Raw genomic sequence first — 17,904 nt, forward strand, 5'->3', positions numbered from 1 at the left:
CCAAGCGCTGTGGCTGCCGGGGAGGGGAATAAGGGCATCCCGCCCAAACCACTGCCGGCGCGACTTTCCCCGAGCTGCGCGGCCACGCGTGGGAAGAACCACAGCCACGCAGCTCCCTCCCCTCCCGGCGGCAGCGCCCAGGGCTCGCCCCGCCCGGTAGCGCCCGTCGGGGGGGTCTGCCCGTCCGTCCCGCCCCTCTCCGCGCCTTCCCCGCCGGGGGGCTCAGCCGAGCCTGGGAGATGTAGTCCCGGCTCCCGGGCTCGCCGGCGGCCGGCGGGGCTGCTGCGGGGGGACTACGTTTCCCAGGCCCCCCTGCTGCTCGGCCGGGCCGCGGGAAGGGCCGGGCTGTCAATCAGCGCGCGTCGGCGGGGGCAGCGGGACGGGGATCCCCCCGCCCGCCCCGTGTCCCGCTAATAATAAGTGCTTCAGAGCCTTAAAAGCAGGGAGGCAAGTGTCATGCGGGCGCGTCGTAAGGGGCCGAGCTCCGGCTGAGCGCCCGGGTCCGTTCTGCCGCCGGCATAGCCGGGAGGGGAAAAAAAAAAAAAGGGCAGAAAAAAAAGGAGAAAAAAAAAAAAGCCTCGGAGCTGGTTCCCGGGGAAGGGGCGAGAGGAGAGAAGCCCGAAAGGCTGGACAAGCCGTCAGCGAAGTGGCGATGAGGCGCAGGAAGACGGCGGTGGCGGCCGGCTGCTGCCTCGCCTTCCTCCTGGGCACCCTGCTCAACCTCCTTTTCATCCCCGGCTCCGAGCACCCGCCGCCGCCCCGCGAGGAGCTGCCCCCCTCCCCGCCCGGCGCCCCCCTCTACCCGCCGGAGGAGGAGATCGGCGGCGGCCAGGCCGCCCTGGCGCGGCAGATCCGCGAGCGCTACGAGGAGGTGCTGCGCTACCGGCAGCACCGGGCGGCGGCGGCGGGGCGGCGGCCGCTGCGGCCGCGGGAGCGGCGCCTGATGGACCTGGCGCCGCCGCGCACCTCGGCGGAGCAGCCGCGGCCGCCGGGGCCGCGGGGCCGAGCGGCGGCGGGGCCGTGGGCCGGCGCCTCGGCCGAACTCTCGCTGGAGCCGCCGCTGCTGGGCTGCCGCGACATCCGCGATGTCAGCGGCGTGCAGTACCTGGGCTCGGGGTACACCAAGGCGGTCTACAAGGCGGTCCTCAACCGCACGCTAGCCGTGGCCCTGAAGGCGGTGGACTTCGGCGGGCACGACATCGCCCACTGCGTGCGGCAATTCTCCGCCCTGGGGGACTGCTACCGCCTGGCCGCCTACAAGATCGTCAAAGAGATGATCCTGCTGCAGCGGCTGCGCCACGCCAACGTCCTGCAGGTACGCGGGTGCGGCCGCGGAGCCCCGCCGGGGCGGGTGGGTCGCAATGCTTTTCCCCGGCTTTCTCCGTCCCGCTGCGGGCAACCTGTCGGAGCTACCGCCGCCGGTCACGGTGTGCGCGGGGAGCGGGCCGGGACCGTGCCGCGGAGCTCCCGGGAGTTCGCGCACACACCCCCGTCCCCTGTTCCGTGGGTAGCCGCACCCCCTTCGGCAGGCGCGGTGGGGGTGGCGGTCGCCGAGGCAGATGTCCCTGGCTCGGCGGCTCCGTACCTCCTCTCCCCATCGCGTGTCCGCGGGAAGGCGCATCGATGGGCGCTTTCCGCTGGCAGCGGCGGTGCTTACCCCCCGGCGACAAATGAATCGCCCCGGCGGGGCGCGCCGGGCTCGGGGCGCGGCCGGGAGCGGTGCGGGATGCGGCGCGTTCCCCCTCCTGCCCGGCATCCTCCCGCGGCGGCCGACCCGGCGGCTCGCGCTCTGATCCCTCTTCCTCGTAAACAAAATGAATACTGAGGTGAGCAAGGGGGCGAGGGAGAGGCTGAGGAAGGACTCGGAAATCCAAAAGCACTCCCCGAATGCGGGAAATAAAGGCCGGCCTGAATGCAAGCGCCGCTGGCTCCGGTATCCCCGGAGAGAAGGCGGCAGCGGGGTCACCGCTGGCAGCCTCTGCTGGGACTCCCGGCGGGCTCAGCTGGATCCGCGCAGCCCCGGCACACGGGTCAGCCCAGGGGGGCTCACCCAGCACCGGCCGGGTGGGAGTCCTGCTGGCCGGTGCGCCGGCACCGCGGCACTTGCCAGAAGGGGCTGCATTGTAGGGCTGTTACACATCAGCATGAATCTCAGCGGGTCCATTTGGATGTAAATGCTGGTATGGAAATTCCTATTGCGTTTCGCATAGCATGAGCGTTGCAGTAGAATAAAAAATGAACGTTAGACCAGACGGTCTCACAGTAGGTGCTTTTTGAACTGAACCGGGTAAAGGAGTTTTGTGTTTCTTCTTCAGCAGCTGCAGCAGGAGTACCAGCTCCCCCACGAGAACTTCAGATCCCAGCGATCAAAGCTCTCGAGTTTCATATACTGTTCAAAGAAAGGCTACTCATGATTTATCCACGACAAGAAAATAGATACTAACCTACCTTCCTTCCCTTCCTTCCCTTCCTTCCCTTCCTTCCCTTCCTTCCCTTCCTTCCCTTCCTTCCCTTCCGTCTTCCATACTCTTTGCTCTGTGAGGCCAGGTCTAACTATAATGCGTAGGGAGAACAACATCTTGCAAACCACAAAAACCTGTGCTCCTAGGAAGGATATTAGTTGCTCCTCTTACTCTGTGATGAATTCTTTTTGGAAAAGCCCTGCTTGGGTGCAGCCATCATTACTGGTTGCATTGACAGCAGGAAAGCTCTGAGAGGATTTTGTTTTCCCTCCAAGATTTTTTTTTGTTTGTTTATTTTTTTCTCAGTGTGAGCAAGTTGGCCAGGTTGAACTTGAAGCGTGTGTTTTTTAAAGCTGAGTCATTTTGGTAGGCACTAGCGTTTCTTTCCCGTGTTACTTGTGCGTAGTTTTCTTCTCTGGAAGGATTAATTTGGCATTAATTTGGAACCGTCCCCTTCACAAAAAGGAAGGGGGGTGCGCTGTCTGTCCCCGCAGGTGCGGGCGGGGGGTCCTCTGGCAGCTCTGCCGAAGTTGCCCGGCGCCCCGCTCCCCCCCACCTTGGAGGAGCCGCAGTGGACTTCTCCGGTCCGGGATGCTGTGGAGGAGCCACAGTAATTCATTTCTCCGGGCCAGGATGTCACGTGGACTCTGAAGGGGGAAGCGCAGGCGAGATGCGGGGTGTCCCATGGCGGGGGAGCCGGGGCAGGAGCGCCTGGAGGATGAGCAGGCACTTCCATCAGCGCCAGGAGAAACACGCCCAGCCTCCGTGCTGGGAAAATGCTCTCATGGGCAAAAATCCCACCTGTCAGTTAGGGCTTCATATTTACATGCCACCCCATTTAAAAACAGATTACACTTAAATCAGACACACGTTTTCGGATTCGTTCCGATTTTGTCATTGTGTTTTCTTTTGCCTGGCCTCCTGCTGTATCAGCCCCCGCGGTGCTGCCAGGCCGGGAGAGGAGACCCCCGCGCCCCCCGGCCGTCACCCCCCTTTGTTGTTGAACACACCGCGCTGTAGGGGCGCACGGGGCCAGGGTGCTGCAGCCTCAGTGAGGGCCAAACGTGTGATAAGGCATTACCTTGAAAGGAGACGGTAAATATCGACCTGACAGGCGCTATCTGGACACTGTCGGGACAGTGCCGTGGGCCACCAGCAAAGTCTCTGGTGTCATACAGGAGTCGTACAACCGATGTGGAAAATGGACACCGGCGAACAACATGAAATATATTGATTATGCCTCTGTTAAAATCTCAGGACAGGATCGGCTGGCTTCATGATTTTTAACTTGTTTTCAGCAGAAGCCGGTCCAGGGCATAGAATTCACTGTCCGGAGTTTGCTGCCGAGGCAGAGGAATCAGTTCAAAAGCCAGCGTCTCCTCCCTCCTCTGGCTTTTGACAGTCGCTTCAGCTCCCATTGGAGCAGGAGGACCGCACTGGTTACAGATGCCAAAGGCACGACACCACATCTACTGGGCCAGCGAGGGCCGGGAGCTTTCCTGCCTTTGCTTCTTACCTCGGTTTGGCTCCTTCCCCCCGCACCCCGGCGGCTCCCGGCATACCCAAATACGAGCCGGCTGCTATAAATAGCAGGAAGGACGTGCCACCCTCCTGTCACCCTGCCGTGCCGGGGGAGGGCAGGGCTGGCGGGCAGCCCCGGCTGGGGCAGGCGGGGGAACCGGGAGGGACTGGGCAGGGCGGCGGCACCCAGCGGGTCGCCACTCCGGCGTCCGCCCGGGGCTGGAGGCGAAGCGGGGCCGCTTGAGGCGAGCGGGAGCTCTTCCTCCGCCTCCCCGCGCCGCGGGCGTGGCAGGGAGCGACCCCGGGGACGCATCCACGCAGGCGGCCGGCAGCCGCCCTGCCTCAGCTGGAACCCTCCCGGCCGCTCCCGAGCATCCCCGGCCCCGGCCAGGGACTGGTGGCGGTGAGTGCGTTCATGAGTTTCTTCTGCTGAAAATAAAGTTTCGTGTCGGTCCAGTCCTAGGAAAGGGGGTTTTCCTGTAAATCTCTGGCAGCTGACAGCCTGAAGTGTAGTTTGTAAGATAACAGGCTTGTTCTTTACTGTCTCAGCAGTTCTCATTCTGGCCTGTCTCTTGTCAAAATCAGCTTTTTTTTTTTTTTTTTTTTTTTTTTTTTTTTTTTTTTTAAGTCATCCTTTTAAAAAGACTTGATTGTTGTACAATATATGATAGAGAGGGAAAGAGCTCTTTCCAGAAAGTACCAGTGCCTTCAGACAACATGCTGACATATCCACCGTGCCCTCCGCCCGTGGAAGGAGCCAGATGTGTCAGCTCTGGCAGATGTAGAGAATCAAGTCTAGCAAAAGAAACACGGAAAACCAGCAAGAGGGAGACTGGTTTCGCATTAGGCAATGCTGAGCCGAAGGCAACTTGCCTTCCTGTTTTTATTTCCATGCTCTGCCCGTCACTTGCACGAAGGGCCAGCGCTGGGCCATCGCCCCCCCTTGCCCCCACCGTCTGGGGCTGCCCGAAGCTCCCTGAGGCGGCAGCCGCTGGGAAGGGCAGGTGCAGGCTGCAGTGGAAATATATTTGCTTTGGAGTGGAGAAGAGAGGGGTAGTTCATTAAGGTTGATTTTATAATGAAGGGCACCGAGGAAGAGGGGGAACTGGGTCACTGATTTATTGTAACAGAGGATTTAGCGGCCCGCTAATTGCTTTGCAGTCGCTCTGTGTCAAATGCGGTGCCCGATCTCTTCCTTTCACTCCGTGCTGCGATTTCTTTTCTTTCAGAGTTCAAATGCTGCTGTCTAAATCCTGGCTTTCTGTGCATTTTAGTGGGGAAGATGATTTAGTGTGCTTTAATTCCTCCCTGCCCATATTGGAGGAAGAAAAGAAAATCAAACCATTTGCAGTTAATTTCAAACAACGAGCACAATTGTAGTGACACAAAGGCAATGTTTGATTTAGTGTAATAATGTAATTATAGCCCTGGAGTATCAGAATTAAGGGTGGTGCCATTCTTTCTTCGTTTGCATTGCTGAAGAGAAGGGAGGGAAGGTCTGAAACTGCCGACGTTTGGAAAAGTGTAAGTTTAGTTCTGTGACAGATACTTATCAGCACTTCCAGTGTGAGCTCACAATGATTCATTTAAGAAGGAGCTACGGCTTTCCTAAAAACACACACAAAAGCTCAGGGAAAAGGGTTGGCTTTGTGTGAAGCTGATGGAAGAGGCTAGCTGCTAACAGAACCAGTGACTTGCTGGCTGCCCAGACAAGGCCGGTTCATTTGGCCTATTTAGCTTTAGTGTAAAGTTAGAACGTGTAGATGAAATACTGAGATGGCATCCACACTAGAAAAGTCACCATCCAAACATCAAAGCAGTTTCTGTCTGGATTGGTTCAGTTAGCTCTATTGTATTTGTAGCTGATTTTTTTAAGATGGTCACGATTACAGGGAGAATATTTGTGTCTTGCAAAATTAATTGATTAAAATAGACTGCAAATAATACATCACTTGCTGTTGACAAGTAGACTTAAAATGTGCTAGCCGATCACAATATTTTTAAATACCTATTTTTAAACAGGATTTTCTTTCCTTTACATGTGATAATTAAGAGATTTTTTTACCCTGATGGTTTCCCTATACATATGCATAGCCAACAGGATAGGGCAGTTTTAATTTTAATGTGAGAATTAAAATAATAAAGCTTTGTATAGGTCTGCTTATTCCAGGTGGAAGTAGACAATCTTTCCAAGTCTGAAGAAAGTCAATATACAATTAATTTCCAGTGTAAACTCATTTGCATAGGGAATGTATCGACTCCTTCACCATCCTTTTTGCAGGAATCCACTGTTGTTTTCACAGAAGGCAGGGGGGAAGGGGAGGTTGTGCTACAGTGGAAACAGCTACTCAGGGACCTCTTCCCTTTTGCCAGCGGGTGGGCATTGAGTCCCTTTAGTCGTGGCAGTGGTGCAGGACTCCCAGCAACAAGTCTTATCTGTGGCTGGAGTTTGGCCATCAGAACTTTGGGAACTACTGACAGGAGAAAAGTGCTGCAATTGCTGATAGCAGCTGGTAGATGTCTATATGGAGAATTTGTCATTCTTAATTTTTGGGCGGGGCAGCAGAGGTTCCCAGCTCTTGGGGATCAAACCTTTTAAAACCAAGTGCCTAATGAGAATTAACCTTTGAGGCTGGGGCTGGGGCTGGATGGGCTCTGCCTATGCACCCCACCTGCAGGATTGCTGCATTAGGAAGGTCATGTTAGGCTGGGAGTGTTTACTAATGTTTTCCTAAATTACCTCAGTTGAGCTGCTCTTGGGGCAGGTTTGTTAAAGATGGAAGAGGTCACCACATGGTGCAAGAGCAGGCTGATACTGGCTGTTTCACTGGTGTTGGGATCAGAGGAACCTCAGCTCCAAAACAGATGAGCCTGCCATATCTTGTCAGTGGCAGGGCAGGTTGGCACCTCTTGCTGGCCACCTCCTCCCTCTGGAAATTGCTGCCACCACCACTGCCTGGGGAGCAGTGATGGAGCTGCTTCTTTGTCCCAGTCAGTCCATTGCTTGACACTACTGTAGGTGCACCTTGAAGGAGGTGAGGCGTCTGAGTCTCTTGGGCACCCTTTGACCCTTTGTGGTGGTCGGCACAAGGTGTTGGGGATGGACATTGATGTGGTGAGAGAAAAAAGCAGGCAGTGCCACCTACTGATGGCTCGGCAGAGACAGCCCGCTGCTGCTAACAGATGTCCCCACAGCCCCAAGGAGCTCGGGCTGGAGTGGAGAAGGGCAGGGGGAGCAGACAGATGCGGTTTGGCGAGGAAAGAAGAATTACACAAAGTGCTTCTTTATTGTGAGACTGCTTCCCAAAAGGCCCAGATGTTATCCTGCACTTTTAAGAGTGAAGAAAGGATCTGTTAACAAGAACTCCAGAGCTGCTGGAAGCACAGAGCTGATACAATTGCAAACCCACTCTTAACTGTTCCTGTCCCTGGAAGGCAAGCTGCACGTCCTGATGCTGAAGTCACCAAATAGTACTTTTTTCCCATTGGATTCCTTGGGATGGCAGAGGGTGTTCAACTTGCAAAGCTGCTGGCAGGAATGGCTTTCCATAAGGCACATGTCATCACGTAAGTTAGAAGGGCTACATTTTCCCTCCTTTTGAAAGTAGCATTCATAAAACTAATCCCAATCATTTGTTGAATGATTTCTATGGTTGCTTCTCAGTTTTATGTACCACATAAATCATTCCAGAAGACTGGTTTGAATTTCTGCCGCCTTTATGGGAGTTGATGACTTGCAACCCCATCCAGTTCCTTTGAGGAGAGCCCAGCACTGCTTCTTCTGCTCAGTGGCTTGGAGAGATCAGTGGTCACCACAGGATGCTGTGGGTATGATCAAGTTCTCCCTTGCTGCTTGCCTTTTTTCATGGGAGCAACAATGAATGAACAAGGTCATTCTGGGCCGTTAATATCCTGGCCTGGAATTAGTTATGACCAGGCCAGAATTGCAAGGGGAAGCACATGGGTTTTATAACTTATCCTTTCATTCCTCCTGCCCCCCAGTGTGGGATAGCTAGGTAAATCTTTTCTCCCTGGTATCCACTGGTAAGATACATGGGAATTGTTCAAAGCTGCACTAGGGAAGATTGAGACCTGACATTAAGGAAGAGTGGTCAAACACTGGAACAGGCTTCCTCGAGAGGTGGTCAATGCCCCAAGCCCATCAGCGTGAAGGAAGCATTTGAACAATGCCCTCAGTAACATCCTTTAACTTTTAGTCAGCCCTGAAATGGTCAGGAAGATGGACTAGATGATCATTTCCTGTCCCTTCCAACTGAACAGCTGAAAAACCCTATCCAAGCCTATCCCTGAATCAGATCATTGTGGCCCTTTTGCACATGCTCTGTCCTCTAGTTGCAGCCATGTTCCGGAAGGGCAGGCAGGGATGTGGTGGATGGCCAGGGAGGAGGAGAGGACCCCTGGAAGGAGACACCAGCAGACATAGCTCTGCTCCTCTGCCTTTCTGCTCTCTGCAGGGACACAGCGTTGGTGGATTCAGGCATCAGCTCAGGCCATGCTTGGAAGTGTTGCAGGGCTGCGTTTTGAAGCATCTGTGTCAAATATGCAAGCTGGGCTTTTTAAAAGATGTTTTTTATGGATTTTTGTGCCAATACAATCATCTGGGAGTTCAGGTAGATGCCCCATGACATCTAACTTCTGTTGCCATTTTTCATTTGAGTGATGGCCATGAAAAAGCTGACAAGAACTAGTTCTCACAGGCACTGTGCTAATACTAATATTGACTCTAGACTAATTTTAAAGGACTTGTTGCTTTTCATCACACTCAGCTGAACTTCTCAGTTTAGGTAATAGGCACCAAACATGGGTATTTTATATTGTTTTAGGCCAAATTTGGAACAACTTAGTTTGGAAAGACTTGCCTTTTTCTTGGACTGTGCAGCTGCAGATAGACTCCAAAATTATTTTAAAGCTTGCCATGATAAAGTTCAAAATTATATGACTCATACCTAAGAAAGAAAAATTATACAGATGGATTTATTGTAATGAATCCAAGACAAGCTTTTCTGAACATGTGATGCACAGAGGTTATTTGACAGTTTTGTAATGCAAAATCATGTCATGACAAAGGGTTAAACTTGTGGTGCAGTGGAACTGAATGCCAGTGGCTGGGGATGGAGGTCAGGGAAGCTTCTGATCTGGCTATTTACAAGATAATGAACTATGCCTCCAATGATATCAGCCTGTTTCCATTGAAATCATGGTTGTATGAGTGATCTATTTGTCTTCACTGGAAGACTTTACAAGAGCAGGCTGCTTGTGTGACTAAATATTTGCAGGGTTGGGCCTTGAGCTTGTGCAGTGCAATGCAAATTCAAAGTGCTGTAAATGTTTTTAGTAGAAGAATTTTCCACTTCAGATTATAAGAAAAGCAGGGAGAGTGGAAGGGAGATAACGTTACTAAATCATAAGATTATAGCCAACATAATATGTGTCAGAGCAGCAGGTATGTATGGATATGTATACACACATATACCTCTAAAATATATGGAGATATCTGTGGACCTTTATGGATGTAGCTACAGATATGGGTAAATACACATAATGTCTGTTTCTCAGTACTACATTCCAATTTTTCTATTAATGAAAATGTTTAGTAACATGTTTTGTAACAGTGCCAGGAATGAGATTCTCGTGCCTTTTAGTTCTCCTGGAGTTTAGTGCTAATCATAATAATACATTTATAAATAAAACCTAGGCAGGACTGTGAATTTAGGGTTTAATACTTGAATTAGCCACTGCTTGCTCTCAGCTCCAATATCCATCAGCAGACAAAATCCTGCCTCACAGCTGTCAGCACACAGTTTGGGTCCCACTCTCAAAAGGTTCTGGGGTGCTGGGGATGCTCTGTGTGAGTCTTTTTCCAGTGAAACTCAGCACTTTGCAGGGCTTGATTGCTAGATTTCAATGGCAGAAAATCAATTTACTTCTCATGTGCCATCTCAATACATTCCATAGGAGGAAAGCTGGCATTGGATTGATCTGTAGTAAATTTAGGCATTGAGGTCCCTGCATTTTTCCAGGTTCCCTGCATGTTACAGGTTTGCACATGCTTTTGGGCTGATGGACAATCTGTAAAAATATTTTAGTATATATTTTAAAAAATACATAAAACATTTTAAAATATAGATGCAAATATTGTGTGTATATTAAACACAAGTGATTAACAAATCTTAAAGTGACAGAAATGTCTCAAATCATGTATTGGTAAATCGTAGCTGTATCAGGCTGTGCTGGGGGTTTCTGCTCTTACAGGGATGGACTGTCTGAGTGCTTCAAGGATGAAAGGTGAATCCAAGGGCCAGTTGCCTAAAAATATGACATATTTAGCAAGACATTTTAGCAAGAAAATAGCAAGAGCTTCTCAAAGACGCTGTTCTGGTTTTGAAACATAGCAGCTCAAGCAAAGGGCTCATCAGAAGGCCAGTAGGAGCTTTTTACTTCCCCCAGGCACCAAAATGCTGCAAAATACAATCTCGACAAAACCAGTTTTGATTAAGCAACTCTGTGTCTGTGTATTTCTGAAAAGAAAGGCTGTGTCAGGTGTTGATGACTGTCACTCTTCATATGTGTGAGTTTGTATTTAATTGCACTTTTCTATTGTGGGCAGCAGTTGGGTTCCACTGTAGTCAAAATTAAATGAGAATAGCTGTCTAAATTAAAAGAGGAGAGAGTTAGGTTTCTGAAATTTACTTCTGGTGTAATGCAGTTGAGCCTGTCACTTACATTACAGCTGGTAACAGTGTGCTTGAAGTTCATGTTCCTGGACTCACAGAAATCTCATGTTAAAGAAAAAAAGGGGAGAAATGACAGTTTTTGTGGTGGTAGAGAAAGAAAAATATTCCTGATGTGTTGTAATTTTTAGGGAAATGGTATGATCTGTACAGGGGCATTTTGCCTTCCAGCAGTCCTGCCACTGCCTGGCAGCAGAGCTGAGCTGAGCCAGCAGAGCCCCAGCTGGGGAAAGTGGCTGGAGACCTGTCTGGAAAAGGTGGGTCCTCCTTTTTGTGACTGAACAACCTCCATAAAGGAAATGTAACACTTTGGCAATGGTTCTGATTTAATATTATTTTTCTGGAAGTCCAGCCAGGGTGTCTACCCCAAAGCAGGAGGGCTCATCGTTCGCACAGACTTACCCTGCTGATGACAGCTTAATAAGCTTCTTTATTTTGTGTTTTTATTCAGTAAGCTTGTTGGCTTTTGTGTAGAGGCTGACCTCTGCTTTTGCCCTCCCCTGCTGCCCCAGCTCCTCTGAAAGGGGCACCTCTGTCCCCATAATTTGTAGTAAAAGGGAATTGTAAAGGGAGGTGAACTGGCCGGCTGTAGGGACACGGGCTCGTACAATGCAATATAACTTTCACAGGGGCCGACCCTGTAAGCCCAGCATGCCTAAGAACTGTTGCGAGTCAGTGGGAATTTTGGGTGCAGAAAGACTAATGCAGGACTGAGCCTTTACGACCGAGAAAATCGGTGAGGGAATAATTTGGTAAACGGGGCTGCCCGAAAGAAATGAATTATGGCACATGATGTGAGAACAGGTCAACATTTCATATCTGGCATACATTTTTCTAAACAGACAGAAAGGCATCCCAGTGTCGTGACTGTTTGCTATTAGATTCTACACAAAAATATATTGGGGTGGCATTTAAATGCAGTGACTCGAGATAGCAAAAAGATGTGGGGCTGTATTTCTTTCCATTCATTTAATTGGAACCATACTGAAAAAGCGTATGAAAACCATCACTCTTCAATATGTCTGAAGTGTAGCTTTGTGACGCTGAGAATGATGTCCAACCTAATAGAATTTCAGATAGAGGAGATATTTTGGCTCATCTTTTGCTTCCAGCTATATTCAGTTCCCCCGTGTGGTTATTTTTCTTGTTATTGTATGCACCAGCTATCTGTTTCTTACTTCACTGTCTGGGAATACAAACCGTTCTGTCTCATTTCTGACCTTAAAATGGATTGGATGAAAACAAAAGGAAGTTGAAAAAAAAGTGTTTTGGGTAGTACCCTTTTACTTGTTTCTTGTGTTGTATAAGTCAGCTTTTTAAACGAAAGGCCTCAGTATTGCTGCCTGGGAATGTTTTGCATCTATATATACTCTGTGTTTCGTAACATCTGTGTGCTGGGTGGTGGTTCATCAGGAGGGGATGAATGTAGCCATTTCAGATGCTTAACTGGCTGTTGGGACTTGCCCAGTTTGTAATCATGGTAATTGCACATACAAATATGGCCATGTAATTACATGTGCATTTTTGCATTTAGTTTCAGGAGTTCATTTAGAAAAGTATAAATGCAGCCCAATAAATCCTTTATATATCAGACTTTGGTGCTTTTATAACTCCATATAATTATGCAGTAACACTGTATCTGGAGAGGTTTCACTTAAGTAAAATCAGTTAAGAGCTCAGGTTAGGTTACAGATGTAGTCAGATACTTGGGCAGTGAAGACTTTGCCAAGGTACAAACTGGACACTAAAATGAAAGAATTAAGAGCAAAGTTCCAGCTCTCTGGAAGCAAACCTAACTTGTTATTATTACTATTGACATTCATGGATTGAGATAGACACAGAGAGGTACTTATTTAATTTTTACTCGTGTGTTCATATGCACATAAATAGACAGTGATACTAATTTTTCAGTATTTTTTGTGTAAATATATTTATGTATTTTGTTTGTATAATCAGAAGGAATGGATAATTGTTGTTCGTCTTCTGTGTTTCTATTCCTGGAGTTGTTTTCACGAATGTTGACAGTGTCTGATGGAGACTGATACCTTTTTTATATTCAGTGTTACTGTGAACCAACAGTTACTGCAATACTGTCATTTCCCAGTCTGGATTGCTTGCTAATTTCCCTTATGGCTTTTTTTCCCAGTGGATAGTATTACTGTGCTAAAGACAAGAGCTGAATTCTGCAGATGATACAGAAACAGATGCTAGATTTTGACAATCAGAAGTGAGGGTTTTCAAACCTGCCGAGCTTCATCCTGTCTCTGTAGTCCACACACGAGGGGTGGGAAGTAGCTGGTAAGGACTGCAGAATCCAACCTTCCCTGAGAAAATAATATATATTGTAGTAAATATTTTCATTTAATTTTACTTTTGGTTAGCATAGATAGCTTAAACAGTTGTGCTGATGTGATCCTCTAAGATTTAACTCCTGGCATTAAACTGCACAAAAATGGTGTCATGGATAAGGAACAAACCCAAGTCTGGTCTGAACAGCTCTAGATGGAGAAATTATTGCTGTTGATGTGTTTGGCATGGTTGTGGCAGCAAAGACAAAGGTCGGTTTTCCTACTTCAAATGTTCACTTCGGCATCTATCACGAATCCTCTTTTTGGCATGTTTTAAAATAAAATCTTCTAGCTCTTTTTTTTTGTTTAGGTTAATGTCCGTGTTTAAGCAGCTGTTTTGAAACACAGTGCCATTTTTACACCAAAAAGAAAAATTGTTTACTTCTTTTACATTTTTTGGCACCCTTTTTTCCTTTAAATGTAGACAGCTACAGTCAAAACTAGCAGCATGGTTCATAACAAATCCAGTATTTGCTGACTTTAGCCTGGTCTTTGCTTTTCTGCCTGGGGAGGTCACAAGCTGTAAGAATGTGCTGGATGCTGGGATCTGCTTGCAGGGGCTGTGTGCAGCCTCAGCTGCTCCCTCAGGACATGGCACTCTGCTTTCCTCATGATTTGGGATCGGTCCCTGTTCTGGGCTGCCCAAGCCTGGCTTCCTCTGCAGGGCCATATCCGAGTGCCCTCAGCACAGAGGAACCCCCTTCCCTGAGCTTTTTAAAATGAAAAGAGGTTTGAAAAATCAAATTGCTCAAGGCAAGGCAGTAGAGGAATAGCAGCAGGGCATTTTTTTAATGCTGCATTTTCACACTGACCCTTTTACTGTATGTTTTATTTGACTGGGGGCAGAGATTACATTTAATTTTATTTCATGTGCATGCTGTTCTGGCTGGAAAGTTGTGATCAGATCCTTATCTGGCTCATTTAACATCCTCTCTGCCAGGGCTTGGCAGGGAGTTCATAAAAGCCTGTCCCCCAGCCTGTCAGACATTGTCCCACTCCATATAAAGCAAGACAATCTCTCCTCCACAGTCTTTAAATATTCTTCTTGTGCAATTATTTGTGCAAGTGGAAATCATTCAAATATCCTTGGAAAGCAAATAAAAGAAGAAGCTGGAGTATGGCTGAAATTGCCATTTAAATACTTTTAAATTGTAGAAGCTACTGGCAAATAGTATTTTGGAGTATTTGCCCTGCTTTAATGATACTGTACACAGAAATTCATCAAGTATAGTGAGAGGCAGTTTCTGGCTGGGGAAAGATAAATGTTGGCTTTTCAATTGCTTTCCAAGGTGCTGTGTCATTGAAATACACATTACCACTCAAGGCACAAACAGAAGTCCTATGGAAGTTGTCATTAAAACTATTTTACAGTTTTTTTAAGCATAAAATCAGTATTATTTAGTCAGGTATTGCGTAGGCTAAGTTACCTTTCCTCAGATAATTTTCTGTTTCTGCATTCATAGATATTTTAAATTATTGTTACTGTTATTTTTTGTCTTATACATTTGTCATGGGTTTGCCCTGTCTGGGTGCCAGGTACCCACCAAAGCTGTTCTCTCACTCCCCTCCTCAGCTGGAGAGGGGAGAGAAAATACAACAAAAGGCTTGTGGTAGAGATAAGGAGTGGGAGAGATCACTCAGTAATTACTGTCATGGGCAAAACACTTGACTTGGGGAAAAATTAATTTAGTTTTATCAAATCATAGTAGAATGAAAGACAGAACAAATCTTAAAAGCACCTTCTCCCACTCCTTCCTGGGCTCCACTTCACTCTGGATTTCCCTGCCTCCTTTCCTGAGCAGTGCAGGGGGATGGGAATGAGGGTTGTGGTCAGTTCATCATATGTTGTTTCTGTGGCTCTTTGCTCCTCAGGGGAGGACTCCTGAGAGTCTTGCCCGGCTCCAGCATGGGGTCCCTCCCACAGGAGACAGTCCTACATGAACACTGGTGTTGAGTCCTTCCCACGGTTTACAGTTCTTCATTAACTGCTCCAGAGTGGGTTGCTTGCACTGGACACAGTCCTCCAGGAGCAGGCTGTTCCAGCGTGGGTTCCCTGCAGGGTCACAACTGCTGCCAGAAAACCTGCTCAGAGCCTCCTTTGGGAACCCACATGCCAAGGTGCATTACACTGAGGTTGTGTGGTTGTGATTGTTTTCAGCTCTACGGCTACTGCTACCAAGACAGCAATGACATCCCAGACACCCTGACAACCATCACTGAACTGGGCTCGCCTTTAGAGATGATTCAGCTTTTACAGACTTCCTGGGAAGACAGGTTTCGGGTGAGTAACAACTGTTTTATACGGACTTTTAGGAGAGTGAGAAATAAATAATGTTACGAAGCAGGGGTTGTGTACTCTTCAGCACAATTCACATTGATTAAATGTTTGTTTTGCATATGATTACATCTTGGTTTAGAAGCAGTATTTAGCGCTCCCCTTCTGTAGTGTTTAAGATACTGTGTTATTTTGTCTGTTGATGTTATCTAATTGTAACCAGTTATATGGTTTTTACATGATATCTTGAAACATTTCTTACTTGTTAAAGCTTGAGGCCCAGGATTTTTGGCATTGTGCTCTGCAACTGGGATTTAAACAATAGAAGGATGTTACATTTCTCTCCTGATCCTTATCATAGGTTTGTTTTATAATTGTTTTCTACTGCTTCCTGCTCTGTTCATTTTTTCCTGGGGAAAGAGTGAAACAAATGTACACAAATCTCAAACCCAGTTTGTCCACCGCACTGGCAGTTTACCAGGAGCACGAAGGTCACACTTAATTTGTCCAAAATGAAGCCAGACTGCATCAATGCTTTGATCAAGACAGTGCTGTCTCACTTGGTGTATATGGGGATGTGTTGTTGTCTGAGGTTAGGTCCCTAGGATGTTGAAAGGCAGCAGCAGTTTCCATCTGAAGCACTTTGGATTGCTTGACTACATCTGTGCCAGAAAATTAAAAGTGCGCCTGAGTGAGCTCCGAGTCGAAAGAGCAAGGTGCAGCCCAGGGCTGTGCTGTTGCATTCCTGCACTCTCTGAAGGCTGCAAGCAGGATTCCTGTTGGAAACAGTCCCCAGGCCATGCTGCCTTTGGGATCATGCCTGGGGACAGAACTGTGCCTGGGGACAGTGCGGAAGAACAGCCTTGGTCCTGGTCAGACCCAGGGAGAGACCATGCTAGTCAGTGTGCAAGTGGGATTAAGTTTCTGTGCCCAGGAATGTTCTCTGGCAGAGTTTATTTTACTCATACAGCTGCAGCAAGTGTGTTACCTGCACTAAGCTTTAGCTCCCTTTTCCTGAAAGAAGTGCGGTCTTGATAAGCAGTGGAGGTACTCAGCAGGGTTCCCAAAACACAGGACCACCTGCCTTTAGCTCATCTCATCCAGGGAATGCAAATAATGGACTGTGACAGCAATTATGTACAAAATAAATGACCAAGAGATATGTTAGATTATGGGTAATGAACAGAGAAGTTCCTTTCCACTGTGGATGTTTCTGAGCAAGCAGTTGCAAAGGGAGATAAAGGAGATTTAGATGAAGATGCTGAGCTGGTTCACAGAGTTAGAATTACAGGTGAAACATTCCTGTGATCACTGTAATGAAGCCTTAAATAATGTCATGCTCATTAGTTTGTCTAGGATGCAACTAACACAGAAAGCAAGGAAATAAAATTGTGTCTTCTTGATATGTGAGACTTGTTTGTGATCCAGTCCTGAAAATGACTGCATAAATCCATGGGGTTATTCCTACAAATGATAATTTCCTTGTGTGGAGGGACTCAGCAGTAAGCTGAGTAAGCCAGAGGTGTGTGACACAGAGCAAAGCCTTTATTTGTGTGCTTAAAGCTTGTTGTAAGGGGATATTTGCAGTCCCAGCCTGCAACAGGTCTGCAGGGCAGAGGCTGTTGGGGCTGGTCACAGAGGTTGCTGGTGCAGGAGCAGGGGCTTTTTGGCATTTAAGAAAAGACAATAATTCTGGATGACAACCTGTGGATTTGTTCAAGCGAAATTCTGGGTTTGTTGGCATTTGAAGATACCTATATTAGAGGCTAGCTTGGGATGGGTGTGCTTTTTCTCTACTGTATATTGTGGGATAACACACACATGAGTTCTATGTCCTTCGAGGGGAGGTAAGGGTGGTCAAGTTCAGTGTCCCATAACCAGGCCTGTCTACACCTACAAACATCTCCATGTGAACTATGGTATCCTGTAAATAGGAGAAAAATATTCTTGTCAACCAGGAGAAGGATTATGTAGAAGCATGAGATGGTTCTAATGTCCCAGAAGTGGAGGGTCTGTGAAGGATAACTTCAGCGATGCTCAGCTTTCTTATCAAGTATGCCTTGAGGTGCACCCTTGAGTGTATTGTTTATGCCCCAAGATTGAATTTGGATTTGACTACTTTAATGCACTTGCCCTTAACATTGTATTTTAATAGAAAACAAAGATTATATATAAACAGTAAAAAGCCTGCTAAACTGAACAAGACCTGTCATTTATTTAATATATAAAATAAAAATTCCAGTATTTAACTGTGTTCTCATTACTGCTACATTTGGATTAATAGGTTACATAGTGGACTCTAAAGGAATGCATAAATTGAAAACAGGACTTTGGTAAGGGGGCTGAATTCAGTGTTCGTCTGGGTTGCTGTCTAGTAAGAGTTACTCAGGTTTCTAACCTGCAGTGGAAAAGTGGAACATCAGCACAGAGCTCCCACCTCAGGCTCAAAGTGGTGCATGAGGATCCACCAAGGCAGACCCACTAAGGCAGACAGACATATGCACTTACCTTGAGGCATGGTGAAGAGTTACAGTGGACCTGGGGAG

The 17,904-nt window shown here is 47.9% G+C and overlaps 1 protein-coding gene across 1 annotated transcript in view; it reads left to right on the forward strand.

Annotated features, from left to right (window-relative positions):
• Window positions 1-262: 262 nt before the first annotated feature.
• Window positions 263-17,904, forward strand: part of PKDCC (protein kinase domain containing, cytoplasmic) — a 35,906-nt gene continuing 18,264 nt past the window's right edge. The window contains exons 1-2 of the mRNA XM_069009681.1: window positions 263-1,315; window positions 15,242-15,364. Coding sequence (XP_068865782.1) covers window positions 653-1,315; window positions 15,242-15,364 — 786 coding nt within the window. The 5' untranslated portion in view covers window positions 263-652. The remainder of the gene's footprint in view (window positions 1,316-15,241; window positions 15,365-17,904) is intronic.

This window comes from Aphelocoma coerulescens, chromosome 3, assembly GCF_041296385.1.
Source record: "Aphelocoma coerulescens isolate FSJ_1873_10779 chromosome 3, UR_Acoe_1.0, whole genome shotgun sequence".
NCBI lineage: Eukaryota > Metazoa > Chordata > Aves > Passeriformes > Corvidae > Aphelocoma > Aphelocoma coerulescens.